Here is a 20,855-nt window from a genome sequence, read left to right as displayed (position 1 = left end):
GCAGTCGTGTATGCTTTTCAAGAGCAGGGCTCATTAGCCACCAACGGAGCCGCAAATGCAAAATATAAGTTGATCCTAGAGCGAACAATGTTCCTGAAGGTCACAGTAGTCTTCCTCGGTCATGAGTGGTCAGCCATCATATATACATACATATATCTATAGCGAGTGAGAGAGAGAGAGAGAGAGAGAGAGAGAGAGAGAGAGAGAGAGAGAGAGAAAGGGAGAGATCTATACCAACATACGTACACACAAACGCACACACACATTTGTGGCTGTGATTATACTAGCTGAATTACCCGGCGTTATCTTGGTTACTGCTGTTCTTATTCAAATTAGGAAACAATTTAGGTTAGTTGAAATATGTTTTTTACATATTTCAACTGCTAAAGCCAAATACACTGCAGTTACTGTGGAGAAAAAAAAACAACACTCTTATGGTAAAAAGTTGTGAAAACATCCCATTCGTTCAGTGTCACCTTCTCTCGGGAATCTCAAAAGTTTCGAGTTTATTGACTCTTGTGAACGAGATGTAACTAAGAGAGGCAGCCCTTAACGAACTGATAAAGATTATAGCTCCATAGATAATTCAGCCAAAATATTGACTAATTTGAGCTAGTAGATCGCCCGACCGAGAAAACTATCGGAGTAATTGGGCTAAGCAAGGTTTTACGTATAATCACAATTTAGGCTAGTTGAAATATGTTTGTCACATATTTCAACTGCCTTTACCAGTTGAAATATGTGACATATGTGAAATATGTGAAATTGCTTAGCGCAATTGCTCTGATATTTCTCTCGATCGGGCGATCTACAAGCGCAAATAAGTCAATGCGTTGGCTGAATCATATATAAATCTATAAGCTTTATCAGTTCGTTCAGGGTTGTCTTTCTTAGGTACATCTCATTGATAAAAGTCAATGAACTCGAAACATCGTTGTCTGAGAATCCCGAGAGAGGGCGACACTGACCGAACGGGGAGTTTTCACAACTTTTTACCATAAAGTGTTTTTTCTCCACAGTAGCTTCAGTGTATTTGCCTTTAGCAGCTGAAATATGTGACAAACATATTCCAACTAACCTAAATTGTGACTATACGTAAACACTGCTTAGCTCAATTATTCTGATATATATAAATATATATATATATATATATATATATATATATATATATATATATATATATATATATATATGTATGTATATATATAATGTCATCTACTGCATCCCCTGCTCTCTCTACCTTTCTCTGTACATCGATCAAACGGGACATTCGACTCGGCATCCGACTCGGCAATGATACCCCGGTCTCACGCCATTTCCGCTCTACCGGTCACTGTCTGTGTTCGGATTGTCCTTGCATGGGGGCCATCCGGACTGCCGTTTAAGCCGTGAACAGGGATTTTTCTTCTCTCTTCCGTCCTTTGTTCAACATGGGCTCAACTCTCCTCCCCACTTCATCTAACCCTCCTCCCCTCTTTTCTCTCCCTCTCACACCTACTTCATCACACCCATCTCTCCTCTCTTGCTCCGACTTCTACTTCTCTTCATTCCTACTCGCCTTCTCTCTTCTCTTCACTCCTACCAACCTTCTCTCTTCCTTCTCTCCTTTCATCTTCACCACTCCCTCGTAACCACACCCCTACACATTCCGACCCTTCCTTTCCTATCCATCCCATCCCACCTCCACCCCATCCCTTACACCCACTTCCACATACACCATCTCTACCTCACGCTAACCCACACTTCACCCTTGATTTCTCCACTCTCATCTCCCCCACATCCTAACACCACTAGACCAGACCACATACCACCACACCATACACCACCATACCACACAACACCACATCACATCACATCACACCACCACGAACACACAAGCATTGATCACTTCCCAGTCCCACACCATCATCCACACACCTACACATGTCAAGGTCACCAGCCCTTTTCCACACGTACATACATGCTCTCTTGTATACACGCACGCCCACCTTCATTTTGGGATCACCACTACTTTATTATCTCCTCTTCTTCATAGCTCTCCTGTGTGACACTTCTGTCCGTCATTTTTCTTGATAGATCGCTAACCACTACACATTCTTTATTTACTCTCCTTGTTTCTGTGTTCCTTTCCTTTTCTATTGTGAACTGTATGGATGGATTTATTGAGTTCACATGACCTAGCAATACTTGGACATCTCCCTTGTAGGGCCAGAGTATAAGGATGTCATCAACGTATCGAAGCCATAGGGTTGGCTTTAGTGGTGTTGAACATAAAGCTAAATTCTCAAAGTATTCCATGGATATATTGGATATTTTAGGTGATAATGGTGAAGCTGTAGCTAAAACTTCCTCCTGTCGATATATATATTATCTACACTGAAGTAGGTAGTTTCTACACAGAAAGTCAACATTTCTATCAAGTTTCCTATTGGTGTACTAGTGCGATGTTTTAGATAGGTGTCCGTCACTAATTTTTCTTCAATCAATGATAGTGCTTCATCTGTTGGGACTTTGGTGAACAGACTTATAATATCTAGACTTACAATCTGGTTGGATCCAATAGGGGTGTCCTTGATCAAATCTGTGTTATGGGTGGAAATCCCCAGATATGATGTTGACTTACGTTCTAGTAGACTGGTTATATCCACAAGGACGCGGCTCAGTGGCTGATATGCCGAACATCTATCGCTCACTATGGTTCTTAATAGAATACCATCGTTGTGAATCTTAGGGAGACCTTACATGTGTAGTAGTTTACTGTAGTTTTGGGTCAGTTGCGTGTACTTCATTGCGATAGAGTGACCCTTGTTCTTGATTAAGATCTGTGACAACTGCATCTTTGTTGTTAGAGTGGGGTCTTTCTTTACTTTGCTGTAGCTATGAGCACTAATGAGACTTACCAATTGTTCAGACTAGTCAGATATGTTCATTACCCCCATAGCATATCCCTTGTCCGCTGCAGGTATTATGATGGAATTGTCATTCTGTAGTGTTTTGATAGCGCGCTTTTCTTCCTTAGTGATATTTGATTTGCGAAATTTTACTTTCTCTACTACCTGTCTCACTTCCCACCTTATTTCATCGCCCTGATCTTTTGGCATCTTTACGAATATCTCTTTAATAGGGGCTATTATGACCAAGTATGGAATGCGCTTGATGGTTGTTTAGTACTGCCTCTTCAAACTTTTTCCAGATTTCATCGTTAATTTACGTTAATTACTGTTTTCAAAGGTGGGTGACGAAATTCGGTCTTCATCAGTCGTCCAATGTATATAATGTACAGAATTCCTCATCTCTAAAATATAGAACAGTATCATCACTCCATATTTTCAAATTGCGTGTGTTTGTATTACATCATATTTGTTTATATTATTTATTTTTAGAATCTGTCAAACAGTAATTTGTCATCGATTCCAGCAAAAAAGCAGACGTGTTTAGATCTAGCATACCTGGCAAGTGACGTGCTTGGATGGATGTATAGTAAAGAGTACTTCAAAAAACAGGTGCAAGAACAGGTAATTATATTCCTCATATACGAAACACGGTAAATGCCATGTAGTTGTGAATTTGCAGAATTATTGGAGTTTTGGATAGACAGTTTTGCCTTATTTGTTCTGATTCTCTGCAACCTTTGCCTTTTACTTCCACTTGGTCATTAAAATAAAGCAATTTGGGACAACAGAGTGCTCGAGATATTAGAAAAAAACATTGCAATATCTGTTCCGGATCGTTATACGCTAACATGAATACCTGCTACGGAATTGGTATCAATTTGTGTTGGCCGAAGTAAGCAGACTTGCACATGCTGGGATAGCTATCAGAGATTCGAATGCATGGGCAAATCTGTCTTTCTGGAAAAAGGTTTCTCCCAGGACAGATGCATGCTCAATACCGAACAGCAGAAGCGCTACATAAAAACTAATATTTAATGTCCAAATTCTGCTTTAAACTATTGAAATATTTTATATTATCAATTTTTCCTATTCTTAAAAATTATTCCGTTCACACAACAATTTCAACATATTAATGTGATTGTAATTTTACCTATTATATACCTATGAATTACGGACCCAATTCATCGAAAATCAAATATAATTGTTTGTGACAATTTTCTGAAAATAAAATTAACTCTCATCGTCTTCAAATGTTAGAAATATTATGCAGAAAATTTTCAATATTAGTTTAAATTAGAAAAAAGAAAAAGTGATAAATTAAATATTATTTTAAATTTGAAATGTAAAAAAAAAAAAAAAATCATTAGTTCAGCTTAGAAAAAGAAAAGCATTTAAATATTATCTAAATTAGAAATAGAATAAAATTAAACATTAGTTTGAATTTACAAATAATAAATAAATAAATATTAGTTTGACATCAGTCATTTTTTTTTATGAAGCAAAAATATTAAAATGTAACATTTATATTGCTTATATTTTTATTGTAATCTTATTCTACATCCAAAATATGTACACATTAAATATGAAAAACTATAGAAAAATTAGAATGTTATTAAAATATCTTCAAAATTCATATTTATTTCAGAAAGTAAATATTATGTTAGATGACATTTATTGAAAATGTTCATCTTTAGGTTGCTTTTATTGAGAAAAGAAATTATGTTTAAACAATTTTATGTTGAAGCTGCTTTCCTTAAAAGATTTACTTCATATTCCTGAAACTTGTGATAACTCTCTACATATCTATTTATGTATAGTGGTCTATGATTTGAAGGAAGCCCACCAATTTTGACACCAGTACTCAGCTAGTACTCATTGTATCGACCCCGAAAACATAGGTGGCAAAGTCGAACTTTGAGGGGTTTCAACTCAGAACGCAGAGACGGACGAAATAACGTCAAACATTTTGCTCGTCGCGCTAACAATTATGCCAGCTTATCGCCCTGTATATCATATATTAATGATTGTGTTATGTTATAAAAAATTGTTTACATTAATTTGATAGTTTACGCAGTACAATTGGTAAAGTAAAATCGTATTATTTAACAAGAATATTTATTGATGATAGTGATTTCTAATTATCGGTTGCGAAGCAATCATCGGACAGTGACATTTAATTTCAACTTGGCTATATATAGTAACTCAAAGTAAATCATTTTCAGAGTAATCTGAGTTCTGTTGATTAATGGTTAGATTCCATGGTAGGTTGCGGTGACAAATGTCACGGAAATTTTTTCGCTTAAATTTGCAGAAGCGCTATCTGTATCACTCATGTAGAACTTTTTGAAGTATGTATGTCATCTTTAAGGCATATGGCTATACAAAAGAACGTCGATAGGATGTTGTTTACGAGAACTGTAACTCGATTTGATTATTATTGGATTTGTGTATTTATTAATATGATCTTTATCTGCGATTTGGGTGAATGTTGAATATTTATTGGGTATGTCAGCTTTTACGCGAATGATTTTTAATGGTTGAAAACAGGATGTGTGTGGGACGGTTTAGTCAGTTGGCACACTGGTACAATGCATTTTCCCTTTTTTATGTTGAGATGGAGTTTATCTCTTAAATTTGCGAAACCCTATCCAGAAGATGATACACAAGAACAGTTCTACATGAAGTAGTATTATACAACAATAACACTTACCTAAACCTAGTCAATAAAAATTCTGATACAACTTGCCACCACAATTTATTAATCACTCAACAGAATCCAGGCTACCCAGGAAAATATTAACTTGAAAGAAACTACATAAACCCAAGATGAATTTAATTGTGCTATAACCCATTTATGGGTTAGCAGTCAGAAATTTGAAAGTTGCTGTCAATAATATTCTTGCAAAAGAGCGATATGCATATATATATATATATATATATATATATATATATATATATATATATATATATATATATATATATATACATACACATATATATATATATATATATGTGTGTGTTACCACAGTATAACACTTATATATACATATGCATACACACACACACACACACACATATATATATATATATGTGTGTGTGCGTGTGTGTGTGTGTGGGGGGTGCAATGGCTCAGTGGTTAGGGCAGTGGTCTTAGGATCACGGTTTCGATTCCCAGACCGGGCGTTGTGAGTGTTTATTGAGCGAAAACACCTAAAGCTCCACGAGGCTGCGGCAGGGGATGGAACCCAGCTGTACCCTTTCACCACAACTTTCACTTTTTCTTCCAGTTTCTAAATGTTGGCCTGCTCGCTTAGACAGCGGGGTGGCGTCATTCGAAGCCCAAAAGAATGCGAAGCGCATTTTGACCAGCGGTGTGTACTGATTGCCTGGTCGGTCACATGATCACGTGATATATCTATATATATATATATATATATATATATATATATATATATATATATATATATATATATATATATATATATATATATATATATATATATATATATATATATATATATGTATATATATATATATACTTATACAAATAAACATACATCCATATATAGATAGATAGATTGATATGCATATGTAAACCTACATACATATGCGTAAGAGTTTGAATGTGGATTCGTTCTTTGATTGGAGTGGTTTCCAAAATGATTTCCAACGTTGATTCTTCACACTTTACTGAGAGTTTACAGGTGGAAATTGGCGAAGATGTGAAAAGTATTATTAGAATATTAAGTGTAAGATTAATTAATGGAATGAAGTTCTACAAATCCAATTATATTTCTATAAAATAGAGGAGTTGAGATGTTAAAAAGTTGTAAGATGTTTAGTCATGCAAATAATTGTTTCGTACATAGATATAAATTCATATTTGAATTTGAAAATTTCATATTACTCATCAATTCAGAGAAAAACTAATAATAGTAACTTAAAAAAAGAGCGGAGAAGTTAGATTTATGAGTTCCATATTTGCCTGTTTCAATCTGTGTGCGGCAGTGACGGGAGTCATGTCAAATTTTGACAAATATGATTGGATTTGTAGAACTTCATTCCCTAAAATTAATCATATATTTAATATTCAAATTATATATATAAATGAAGAGACATACCGATATATATGTATGCATGCTTGCATGTGTGTATGTATGTAAGTATGCATGTATGTATATATATGAAGATATATATATATATATATATAAAGTGTAGTATATTGCCACTTAAGTGTGGCTGACCCCTAGGGGTGGATGTTACTGTTGCTTTTAGCCCCAGGAGGACATCTCCTCCAGCTGGCTTATCGACACACGACTGTGTCCTGTTCACCTTTTCAATATCAGTGAAGAATGTCACTGGAAAAGAAGATATAAGATTTTGCCAGGTTTTTCTCTCTCACCAAGGTCATCAGCTGTCGAACGCCGAAGAAGGGAAATAACCCTGAAATCCGGATACGTTCGTGCTGCTGGTCGTGGTGAGAGGGATAACTCCCTTGGCAAACAGGACACAGTCGTGTGTCGATAAGCCAGCTGGAGGAGATGTCCTCCTGGGGCTAAAAGCAACAGTAACATCCACCCCTAGGGGTCAGCCACACTTAAGTGGCAATATACTACACTTTATCGTGCAGTTACTGTTAATACTTCATTTAGAGAATTAACATTGCTTATATATATATATATATATATATATATATATATATATATATATATATATATATGTGTGTGTGTGTGTGTGTGTGTGTGTGTATATCCCTTTGTACATTTGATATATTTAGGCAAAGAATATTGCGAAATATCTCGAGAAATCTATGGAAAAGGTTTTATCAGAAAGTAAGTGGTTAACCCAGGAATCCCTACAGATGGCTAAGAAAAATATTAAGGTAAGAAATATAAAATATAATTTTATGAGTTCTTTGTTGTTATGTTTATCGACGAAACAGTTTAAAAGGGGAAGATTATAAAAAACAAAAATTGATGTACAGAAGGAAAAGTGTGGGTGTGAAACAGAAAGTGATAAAATAATGCCTGCATATATGTGTGTGTGTATGTGTGTGATTGTGTGCCCGCGTGTGTGCATGTGTCTGTATGGGTGTGTGTGTATACATAAGTATATATATAATTTTACATACGTGTGTATATGTGTTTATATATATATATATATATATATATATATATATATATATACAATTATTTCTAAATCTCTCAGAGAGAGAGAGAGAGAGAGAGAGAGAGAGAGAGAGAGAGAGAGAGAGAGAGGAGAGAGATAGAGAGAGATTCGTTCAGTTGGTGCACCTCGTTAATTTGGAACAATATGCACACACAACAATTACTTCCAAATATCAACCTTGGTTTATACTCACCGGCAGAATGAAATTCCTGTAGTGCTTGCAGAAAATTAGATTCAGCTGAATATATTCAGACATGCACACTTTATTAAATGTACAGTCCATAATAAACTTCAGAATAAGCGGAGTGTACGTTCTGAGAAGTGAATAATATATGAATATATAAAAAAATGAAGGATAAGTATAAATCCATTACGGCCGTTTCTAACAACTCCTTAAATTGGCTAATGTATACTTTAAAAGGAAGGATATTTCAAATAACTCTACATAGTTGAAAATTTTAAAGGCTCCCGGAGCGAACATTTTACTGCTGTTTCAGCTGACAGAATGAATCTCTTTTACTCTTTTTTTTTTACTCTTTTACTTGTTTCCGTCCTTTGACTGCGGTCATGCTGGAGCACTGCTTTAGTCGAGCAAATCGACCCCAGAACTTATTCTTTGTAAGCCTAGTACTTATTTTATCGGTCTCTTTTGCCAAACCGGTAAGTTACGAAGACGTAAACGCACCACCATCGGTTGTCAAGCGATGTTGGGGTACACACACACACACACACACACACACACACACACACACACATATATATATATATATATATATATATATATATATACATATATACGACGGTCTTCTAGCAGTTTCCGTCTACCAAATCCACTCACAAGACACCTGCCTAAAGTGAAACGCAGTGGGACTGAAGCCAAAACCGTGTGGTTGGTAAGCAAGCTACTTACCACACAGCCACTCCTGCACCTATCTAAAATATATATATATATATATTTTTTTTTTTTTGGTGTTTGAGGTTAGTAGTGTATTATTACGAGGGGAAGGAATAAGTCACGTCCAGTGTCCCAATTATCCCCACTTCCAACAATTGAGGAAGCTGTGACTACGTTTGTCTGCGATATCTATAAAGGTAATTTTTATTGTCTACCGCTAAATTGTAATGGGATGGTTGGTGGTGAGCCCCAATTTACTATGTTATCAAGGTCATTTAAGTTGGACCCAGTTCACAAGTTTTACTTCTACAACAATGCAGGGAGGATGAAGCGAAGTAGAGGAAGGAAAAGATAAAATTTATAAAAAATAATACTACACAAGGAAGAAAGACCACCCAACTCTTACTAATAACCACAATAGTAAGAGTGAAAATTGGTAAACGATAAAGGAATAAAAGATATAGAGGCAAAGACTTAAATCATAAAAGAGGAAGCATTGAAAGCAGGAAGAGACCTACTGTAACATAGCTGAGCTTTAACATTATAGCGATAAGAAGAATATAAGGTAAAAAATAAAGAACGATATATTATATACAAAGGATTATGACAAAAGTTTCTGAAGGAGATATCAGGGACGTTAAAAATAAAAATAACCGTAAAAATAAATATCAAAATATCAAAATAATTTGTTGTTTTTTTTCTTTGTTAGATCATAACTAACAATAACGAAGAGGTAACGATAAGAAATATTAATATGTATTAGATATAATGTAAATATTTAAAGGGTATCAAACCTTTCAAAAGGAAATGTTTTCAGATATAGTAATCTTAAAAATGTTTAGTGGATAGACTCCTGTCCTTCATTTGTTATTCGTTTACGTTATATGTGTGTACAATATACATACATACATACATATATATATATATATGTATATATATATATATATATATATATATATATATATATATATATATATATATATATATATATATATATATATATATATATATATATATATATATATATATATATATATATATCATCATAAATATACAGGGATTAACATTGAGTTGCTTCTCCAACATACTGAAAATTTAGAAATAGCAGTCAAAGAACTACTGATTCTAAACTACAAATTTTTTCTCTAAACGGATGGCGATATTTATGGCACACATAGAACAAAAACCGGAGGGAAAAGCGTAAACAAAACAAGTCTTTAGTTAATTGGATACGAATCGTTTCATGGTTAAGCGAATGAAAATTTCACTATTCCAATCTTCAGCCCAAATATTCTGATAAATTTGAAAGTGTCTCTAAAAAAATTCACGGTAATCTTTGGCCATGCGACACCAACCATGAAACGATTCGTATCCAATTAACTAAAGACTTGTTTTGTTTACGCTTTTCCCTCCGGTTTTTTGTTCTATGTGTGCCATAAATATCGCCATCCGTTTAGAGAAAAAATTTGTAGTTTAGAATCAGTAGTTCTTTGACTGCTATTTCTAAATTTTCAGTATGTTGGAGAAGCAACTCAATGCTAATCCCTGTATATTTATGATGATAAATGGTTTTACCGATAAAGGTTTTTTCATAATGAACTACTTGGCAAAATTGTTAATTGTTAATTCTATTATTAATTGACGATTCCCTGCCCTTATTCTTGTATATTTTATATTTGATATCTCTAAGTTAGATGGTTAAACCGTAATCCCTCCACAAGAGGACTTCTTTTCATACGGGACTATTTGTGACGCACATGGAATAGATTTCTTTGGGGTTAGATGCCTGAACTCACTGGCCGACGAATTCCTAAGTGCCTTTCTTATCGTTGATTTTTGGTGTTGCATGGCCAAAGATTACCGTGAATTTGTTTAGAGACACTTTCAAATTTATCAGAATATTTGGGCTGAAGATTGGAATAGTGAAATTTTCATTCGCTTAACCATGAATCGATTCGTATCCAATTAACTAAAGACTGGTTTTGTTTACGCTTTTCCCTCCGGTTTTTTGTTCTATGTGTGCCATAAATATCGCCATCCGTTTAGAGAAAAAAATTGTAGTTCTTTGACTGCTATTTCTAAATTTTCAGTATGTTGGAGAAGCAACTCAATGCTAATCCCTGTATATTTATGATGATAAATGGTTTTACCGATAAAGGTTTTTTCATACTGAACTACTTGGCAAAATTGTTAATTGTTAATTCTATTATTAATTGACGATTCCCTGCCCTTATTCTTGTATATATATATATATATATATATATATATATATATATATATATATATATATATATATATATATATATATATATATACATATATTAATGAGAATTTGTGTGAGTGCGTATACTTTGTATGCATTCAGAACCAGAGTTGATGATTTTGAAGCATGGGGTATCAAAATGTTCAATAATCTTTCGGCTACCAAATAAACTATTTTGATTTAGGTATCTACGTTTTCTCAACAATAAGCTATAGTCGTTTGAAAGACTACGTCCTGGTTTCACTAGAATGGGGAAAGAGTTTCACACTTTCAATTGGAACCAAAATGACAGTATTGTATTACAAGAGTGACAGTGTGTGAACACATAAGGTAATGCTCCTCTGAATTGTCACCCATTAAAAGATATCCATTTTTCTGTATGTAAATACAGTTACTCACTCTCCCTCTCACATGCTACACACACGCACACATACATAGAAAAACTGTATGCATATGTATTTATATACGTTCACATGAAACGTAATGTGTGTGGGGGGAGAGACAGAGAGAGAGAGAACGATTGAGTACCATTTACACATACACGACAAGAATTACATAAATTGACAACACACACCTTTACTCACTCTATCTCTCTCTCTCTATCTCTCTCTCTATCTCTCTCCCACGCACATGGACACACACACATGCACACACACAAATACGTCCATTTCATATACACGTATATATATCTTTCACTTTCTCTTGTCTTTCACTTTCTCTTGTCTCTCACTTTCACCTGTCTTTCACTTTCTACTCTCTTTAAAGCATAAAGAGAGAAAAGATCTTTTACAGAAATTAACGAACAATCATATGATCTGGTTGACACCGTTGCAGCTTCAGACGAGAGAGCGCCATAAAATAACTTTCTTTGGCACACCTTCCAGTCACACAAATACTCGATAAAACTTCTGTGCGAATTAGGTTATTTTTGGTTCTGTACACGCGCAAAATTACAGCTCAAATACAATTGAAATGCCCTTTTTTTCATTCTGTAGGAAATTTTCCCAGAAATCTTGTCCTTTACCTATTGTTTCTAGCATGTGCGAATTGACATTTTCCCCCATCCCCTTATTTTTTCCTAAATATCTTCCAATTTCTATTTTTGATGCAAGAGATAACGATTTCGCCAAAAATACACGTTCTCAATATTGCAATTTTCTCCCTCCCCAACACAATTTCTTCATCTTTTCACTTTTTTCTAAATGTTTTATCTCGTAAACCACGGGGGTAAAAAAGAGTGCGAATCATTAATAATGTTCTTTTTTCGTAACGAAACGCCAAAATCTTTCCAAACATACACCCATCATGTCACCACTTTCATAAAGCTATAAACTCTCAAGGTTTCACTTTTAGATTTTTGAAAGCGAGAAGGTTCTTCAGAAATAATGTCGTTTGCCTCTTGCTTCTATCATGTCGCGTTTTCTGGTGGTAGTCTGTTATTTTTTAAGTGTGCTATTTCAGTACAATTCTAAGCATGCCTGAAACATCAGACGAAAGTACAACATTGAGAAGTTTAGATGTTTTGAAAGCGAGTAGCTGAAGGGTGGGTGAGGTGTTGGAAGCGATGGTGAATGTTTCTTTATGAATAATTAAACTTTAGAAAAAATATATTTCCCAGATTCGTAATTTCTGGATAAAAAGAGAGAAATCTGAAAAAGTTACAAATTAAGAAATTGCGGTGGGGATGGTGGGAAATAAAATTTGGAAAAAGTGATTTCAGTGCAAAATCGTAATAACTTCCTTTATATACAAAGGAAGTTATTGTGATCCCTCTTAAGAACAAAACAAAAAAATAAACTTTCATACTGACCCATACAAATTGCACCCGTCCCACTTTACTTTTAAACAAACAGTTATTTCCTTTGCGCCAGTAATCCAATTCACTATATATCAGGTGTGCTGATTATGCCCGTTAGAAAGGAGCAAATAATACAATGTCACCGTAGATCATAACATACAGGCAACGCCTGGAATCATTCCTAGTGTATCTGTGTGTGTGTGTGTGTGTGAGTGTGTGTGTGTGTCTGCTTGTGTGTTTATGTACGTATGTATGTATCTATCTATATGTATTTTAATAAGGGAATATAGTCGGGATTTCGATATATGTTATTTATGCAAATAATTGAGTGCCTGTGCATCACATTTTAGATTCACACAAAGCTTCTAAAACGGGGTATTATACGGCAATATATTAATATACATGGAAAAGATAATCGTTGAGAATGTTGTAAAAATATATAAAAAATGTATCATACAGTTTGAAAATTGGAAATATGTAGATTTGGAGAGTTTTGACTTTGTGTACATACATAAACACATGTGGGTACTGAGCACATATAAATAATATTTTATACTACAGCAGAAAACATTGAATAAATATATACGTTAATGCGTTTTCTGAGATGCATATGTGACTAAGCCAGGTAGAAGAAATGCCACTTCAGGAAATAAGAAAGAGAATGTAAAGTCCAGATGGAAAATTACGAGTATAAACAAATGGAGCGATATGCTCATAATGTTTTCTACATGATAGTCATCGTAAAGTCTGTATATAAACATTATCCTCGTTTAACATCTGCTTTTCATGCTGGCATACGTTGGATAATTTGACTGAGGCCTAGCAAGCTAGGAGGCTGCACCAGGCTCCAATCTTATCTGGCCAGTTTTCTACAGCTGCAAGCCATTTCTACAGCTGCATGCCATTTCTACAGCTGCATGCCATTTCTACAGCTGCATGCCCAACCACTCCGAGAGTGGAGCGGGTGCTTTTTACTAATGCTGCCTGACTTGCTCCCGTACTACCGTCACGGAGCCATTCAGGCGGCGCTGACAATGACTATGCTCGAATGGTGCTTTTTTATGTGCCACCGGCACAGATGCTAGTCAGGTGACACTGGCAACGACCACGCAACGCATGACCATACCAGCACGGTCGTCTCTCTTGCACACCACATCTGATGCTCTCAGGGTGCTTCACTCTGACGTGTATGCACACTGACATTACATATCCAGCAGAGCATACTAGCTTCATTTCTTTCACGCCTACGCATGTCCTCAGTAGTCACAGCCCATGTTTCACTGCCGTGTAGCATGGCTGTCTGCACACATGCGTCATACAATCTACCTTTCACGCTGAGCAAGAGGCACCTTGTTACTGACAGAGGTAGGAAATCTCTGAACTTTGCACAGGCTATCCTTATTCTAGCAGCTACGCTCTCAGATCATCCACCACCGCTACTCCTTGTCATCTTAGTAACAGAAGCTACTAATTACTTCTAGTCCCCCCCCGACTTCTTATGGAGTTTCTACCTACGCCTTTTCTACTGATCGAGAAAGCCATCTACCTGAAGGGGTTTATGTTTTGTCTGTCTTCGTACTTAATAAGACATTGGTTTTTGTTAGATTGACTTTAAGGCTCTTCGATTCTAGATCTTGCTTCCACATCTGAAACTTCTCTGGTTCTGATAGTGACACACCCATTAGAGCAAGGCCACCAGCATAGTGGAGCTCCCAGGATCATCCTATCTTGAATTCCTCTGTTATTGCCTGGAGGACTATGATGAATAAGAGGGGGCTGATGACTGATCCTTGGTGGACCCCGACTCCTACTTGGAATCCTCAATATACTCATTGCCAACCCTCACCTTACTGTCAGCATCCCTATGCACGGCTTCCACATTGAACACCAGATAAGGGATTGGGGTTCCCTGTCAAAGGCCTTTATCCGTGTCGACGAAAGCCAAGTACAGAGGTTTATCTTTAGCTAGGTATTTCTCCTGCAGCTATCTTACCAGAAATATTGCATCCGTGGTGCTTCTCCCAGGCACAAACCCAAACTACATCACGTCTAAACCAACTCTCTCGCGAATTAGTTGGGCTATGATCCTCTCTGTAACTTTCATCGCTTGATCCAGCAATTTGATGCCTCTGTAATTATTCGTACATAAAGCGTCAACTTTACATCTGCAGCAGATGACTATGGTGCTGCTACATCAGCCATTGGTTATAACTTCTTCATGTATCACTTGATTGGCGATACGGGTTTAGAATATAGCTTACAACGCCAGATATTTTAAACATATCTGCGGTGATTCCTGATGAGCCGGTCTCTTTCCCTGTCCTCATACCTTTAATTGCTTTATCTACCAAGGGACTGTCAATTCGGATAGCTAGTTCCTCTGCTGGGTCGACTTGTGGCACACTCATCCTCCCATTCATCCTCTTTATTTAGCAACCTCTCATTGTGGCCTCTCCAAGTCTCCAATGCATTTATAGACATATATATGTGTGCGTGCGCGTGTGTGTCTGTGTCTGTGTGTGTCTTTATTTTATAGTTAGACTACGTATACCATTGGAAGAGTTGTTGCTCCACACAAATTATCTCTATTCAGTCGGTGTCCAGTATCGTGGTTAGTTCGTCTCGAACTTTCACAGTGTAACTCTTATTAGTAAACAATGCGTAGGTTACGGAAAATAAGATAAACTACACATATTTAGTTTCTCTGTAGATTTCACCGTTGCTGTTAACTGCGATTTAACAATGAATATTCCAAAGGCATTTTGATGCTTAACTGTAATAAAGTTTTCCTTTGATGTTCCACTGCAGTTAAGCATCCACACGCAACTGGAGCATCTAATGCTGAATACCAGCGAGCTGCTATTTTGAAAACTACCTAAAAATTAAATAAAGGGTGTGTGGGCTAAATTCTACTGTGTACATTAAATATACTGTGTACTGAAAACATAAAAGAATATCAATTATACTTTGCCTGGGAGAAAACAGACTTCACAGAGTAGCCTCCTTTAGCTTCAAGCACAGTCTTCTTACTGCTCTGGAATATGGCGCGTGCTTTCCTCACCGTGTCCTTGGAAAGATTATTCTGAACTGCGATGCGGAAGGTTTGTAACGGCGTCGGCGTAAGATGTAACCGTTATGGTGTCGCACATCTTGGAAATCGAGGTGATTGTCACTACACTAAGTGGGGATGCTGCGGTAATTCGAGCAAATATTAGTCAAATGTCGGTGGGCCTGTAGCTTGGCACCTAGAGGGGCGGGCCCACTCCAACGGAGAGCTTCGTAGTATGCGGGAAAGAAGGACCACTTAGGACCAACTTACATTCTGTCCCCATGAATACTGCCTTTATTTTCAAATCCAGACCTTTCTGGAAAGCACCACAATCCTAACACAGTCCGCCCCGGCCGACATGGAAGTACAAAAATCTCGTAACCACCGAAAACGATGATGAGATCCCGTGGGACGAATGGTCTGGATTCACTAATAGCAGCTACATCTACACTAAAAGACATCAAGTCATTTAAAAGAGGACCTTGTTTCCAAGGCGACCAGAGTCACCTGAAATTTTTAGAACCTTTTCTGAGAATCACCATATTAAAATAAATTTAGGACGAAGATCTCTACTTACTGCTGTTGTCTGGTATTGTTGTACACTTGGTATTTCGTGTGGGTTTTTCCACGAGGCTTTTATATATTCGCTTTGGGGAAAGTCTTCTAGGGCGACCCAACAAATTCCGGTAATATTGTTCTTTGTTGCGTCATTTCAAAGATTTTTATGTGTGGTGGTGGTGAGTTGTGTGTTGGGAATCCAAAGTCTGTCATTGTGGTGTTTCTATTGTCTCTCAAGTATGTGAATAGGTCTACATTTTCTGCATTTATGGCTATGAGGTTTGTAGTGCATGTAGAAACTGTTTGTGGTGGTGTTCATGTTTGAGGTAGTAGTGCTGGTGGAAGTTGTGTCATTAGTGTTGGCTGGTGTAGGTATGTGTGTTGCTGCTGTTGGAAATTTCCTCTTGTTTGCGCCTCCCAATTTTTTCTTCTACTGTCTATTACTTTCATTTTTGCCTGTCTGCTACTCCTCACTCTCACCCTCAGTACTCGAACAGTCCGAGTTGTTTAATTCGGGAAGGGAGATTTTCTCAGGGACTAGGTTTGTTGGGGTTTTTCTGTTGCTGCTGCTACTGCTGTAGTAGCTGTTGGTGGTGGTGTTACTGCTATTTGTACTCCGGCTGGTGTCTTTGTTGTTGTTCGCGCCCTGGTGACAGCTCGAAGCGGTGTCACTGTTGTTGCTGCTGGTGGTGATAGTGTTGGTGTTTGCGTTGGTTTCCGCTATTGCTGACGTTGCTGTTATTGTTCCTGCTGATGTACTCGAGCTGCCCCGTTTCTGGTGTCGGCAGAAGGGACAGTCACCTCCCTTTCTTAGGGCAGGAAGCCCTGCGTGGCTTTTGTCACCACAGAAATAGTACCTCGTGCTCCTGCTCGTTCACAACCACGTGCAGGCTGGTACCGTCTGTCGGGTTTATCGAGTTAGGGATTAAATTTAATGCTTCTTGTTCAATTTGAAGAAATAGCACCGACTACTGACCTGTTTAATCTTGTTGCTGCAATTTATAAACCTCCAGTATTGTGGCGGTGTCCTGGATGTCTAAGAGGACAGCTGCTACCAACCAGCCTATATCTATTTCAGGGGGCACCAGCAGAAATTCATCAGTCTTTAGTAGCAGTAGGGAATGTTGTCTTGCTGCTGCTTACGTTTCAAAGTGCACTTCCGTAGTGCCGAAGCGTTTCCCTCTTGTCATATACGTTTTCTTGGCCCATACTGGTTTGAACACAATATCTGACTACTTTTCAGTGGCTCGTTCTACTCTCTTTTTTAAATATTCACTGTCCTGTATATCACGTCTTTTCTTTTGTTATTTCTGTTATCAGTTCTTGTGGGGTGTTAAGCAAGACATTATTCCCTTCCTTCCTCAACAACCACCTTACATTTTCTAAGTCCTCAATTGTTAAATTACTTGTACGGTTTGCTTCGCAGTCGAGGCAAAACCGCTGCCGCTTGGTTTGTTGCGGTTGTACATATTTGTTGTTGTTGTTGTTGTGGCGGTAGCAGTGTCAGTTTCATTATTCTATTGCTTTCTTTGTTCTTTATACTCTTTCTCCCTCACCTGTTCAGGAACAGTAATAGTGGTGAGGACAGGGAAGTCCTCGTCGAAGTGGCTACTCAAACTTCTGCTTCTACACCTTTACTCTAGCCATTGATTTTATTTTCAAAACTTTTCTTCGAAACATTTCGAAAAAGAGGGAGGATTTAGCCCACAAAAAGGGTTTCTTTTAAGCAACAACAATTAGAGTATTAAAAACTAGGAGTTCAACAAATTTTCAACAAAAATTAACTACTTTTAATGGAGCTCAAAAAACAAGTCGTACCTCAACAATAATAACGATTACTTATTTATTGGCCACAAGAGCTAATATAAAGATACTTTAAAGGACATGACAGGACGGTATAAAGAGGTTGAAAACGTGTAAATAAAATGACAAAGAAAAAACAAATAACACACTTTTATGAGAACTCGTGGAACAATCAACAAAAGCCACAGGTGCCTGATCAACAGGGCAAGAGCCCTTCTCTTTTTATTCTTTTTACACGTGTATTCTCAGAACCTCTCAATGGCAAATACCCAAAGAGAGCGAATAATGCAGATATTGACAAAGCCCTTACCCATCAATGGCTAATGGCCTCTGGCTTGAAATCAGAAACAGGGGGGTTTATCATAGCAGCCCAAGGTCAATGCCTACCTACAAAGAACTACCAGGCCAACATATTAAAGAACGGCAGCTCCCCATTATGTCGTATATGCCAACAACAAAATGAGACCATCGATCATGTTGTCTCCATGTGCAGTTTGCTTGCCCCTACAGAGTATCTCAACAGGCATGATAGAGCTGCACAATATATTCACTGGGTAATTTGCAAAGACCTGGACTTGCCCTATAATAAAAACTGGTGGGAACACAAACCGCCCCCAGTACTTGAAAATGATCACATCGCACTCCTCTGGAACTTCACCATTCAAACTGACAGAAAGATAGATGCAAATAGGCCAGACATCATACTGAAAGACTTCAGACAAAAATCATGCCTCCTCATTGATATGACTGTCCCAATCGATATAAACGTATCTGTCAAGACCTACCAAAAACTGAGCAAATATAAAGATCTTGAAATAGAAATTAGCAAAATGTGGAATCTGAAGACGAAAACAATACCTATTGTCATAGGTGCCCTGGGAACGACAGCGAAACGGGCTGATTACTACCTAGCTCAGATACCAGGAAACCCCCAAATGGCTGAAGTTCAAAAGATAGTGCTCATGGGAACTGCCCATATCCTACGTAAAATACTGTCTATGTGATCTCAAATTTTAAAACATTATCTAGAACAACACTGTACAAATTCAAATATATGGTACCCTAGGCATAACACCTACATGAACTTGTAACTTGTTGTCTCTTGAGGTCTCTGGGTGAGACTTGGATCCAACTTGTACAAATGCAAAGCAAAAGTCAAACATAAAATAATAATAATAATGAATTTCCCCAAAACTACCGGCCCATAACATGACTATTTATTACGTATAAAATTTGAACATCCATCCTTGTGGAGAAAATAGAAATATATTGAACAGAACGATATTTTCCACACTGAACAAAAAGGGTGCCTATGAGTCTCATATGGATGCAAAGACCAACTCTTAATCAGTTGCATGATCCTTGAGAAACTCATAATAAACGCAGAAATCTCAGTTCTGCATGGATTGACTATAAAAGGACCTTCGTCAGCATACCACATTCATTGATTCTGCAGTCACTGGATATCTTCAAAAATTCTTCTATGATTTCAAATTCCTGAAGCACAACATGTCAATGTGGAATACAAACCTCGAATTATACCACTCTAATAGAGTACTAATCACATGAAATATTAATATCAATTGCGGCATTTTACAATGTGAATCACTTTCACCTTAATTTTCTGAATAGTCCTCGTGCCCCTTAGAAGTTTACTTAACAGAACATGGCATGGATTTAAAATTGGCGGTAAGAAAATAAGTCAAGTATTTTATATGGGTGACTTAAAACTATGGCAAAGACGATAATGAGTTTGAAGAACAACTACGTACTGTGAAAGCGTTCATTGATGAAACTGGGATGGAATTTGGTCTTGATAAATGTGCCAAGGCCACTTTCTAGAAAGGATAACTGAAGACCACATTTATTCAGTGGTGTTGGATGTTGACACAGTTATAAAAGAACTCGTGCCGGAACAAACTTACAAATACCTCGGAATAAATGAGGTCTCTGGCATTCAACATGCAAATATGAAAGCGAAGATCAAGAAGGAGTGTTACAGGAGAGTTTGAGCAGTCCTAAACTCCGAGTTAACTGGGCGTAACAGGGTGTTAGCTATAAATTCCTTAGCAGTTTCGGTTCGTATTTTCAGTTTCAATGCGTTGGACTGGAATGTGAGTGAAATAAGGAAGATTGGTAAGAAAATCCATAAGCTGCTGACACAGATCATCTTTACCTTCCCGGAGCTCAGGGAATGCTAGGCTTGATCCAATTTGAATTCTACAAAACCATCGCAACTGAACTGGCAGAATATCTTGAAAATTCTAACGTCTGGATGTAAAAGCTCGTTGAAAACCATGATAGACGTAAGAAGCTTCATTCTATTATGAAGGAGAGCAGAAAATTTTCAAGTGACTTTATGCTCAGGTTGCACGGTTTATGACCAGGATTGACGTAACTCTTCACAAAGGTAAATATTCAAGACG

The 20,855-nt window shown here is 37.0% G+C and overlaps 1 protein-coding gene across 5 annotated transcripts in view; it reads left to right on the top strand.

Moving 5' to 3' along the window:
- LOC149134423 (neprilysin-2-like) overlaps positions 1-20,855 on the top strand; it is a 332,072-nt gene that overhangs the window by 180,528 nt on the left and 130,689 nt on the right. For 4 of the 5 annotated variants that reach the window (XM_089356560.1, XM_089356563.1, XM_089356562.1 and 1 more), the window contains 2 exons: positions 3,384-3,515; positions 7,672-7,776. In XM_089356560.1, coding sequence (XP_089212686.1) covers positions 3,384-3,515; positions 7,672-7,776 — 237 coding nt within the window. The remainder of the gene's footprint in view (positions 1-3,383; positions 3,516-7,671; positions 7,777-20,855) is intronic. The other variant, XM_089356561.1, reaches the window with a different exon arrangement.

Source organism: Octopus bimaculoides, chromosome 8 (genome assembly GCF_046866305.1).
Source record: "Octopus bimaculoides isolate indiv1 chromosome 8, ASM4686630v1, whole genome shotgun sequence".
In the NCBI taxonomy this organism is placed as follows: Eukaryota; Metazoa; Mollusca; class Cephalopoda; order Octopoda; family Octopodidae; genus Octopus; species Octopus bimaculoides.
The sequence above is the reverse complement of the archived record's forward strand: the minus strand, read 5'-3'. Positions and strand labels throughout refer to the sequence as shown.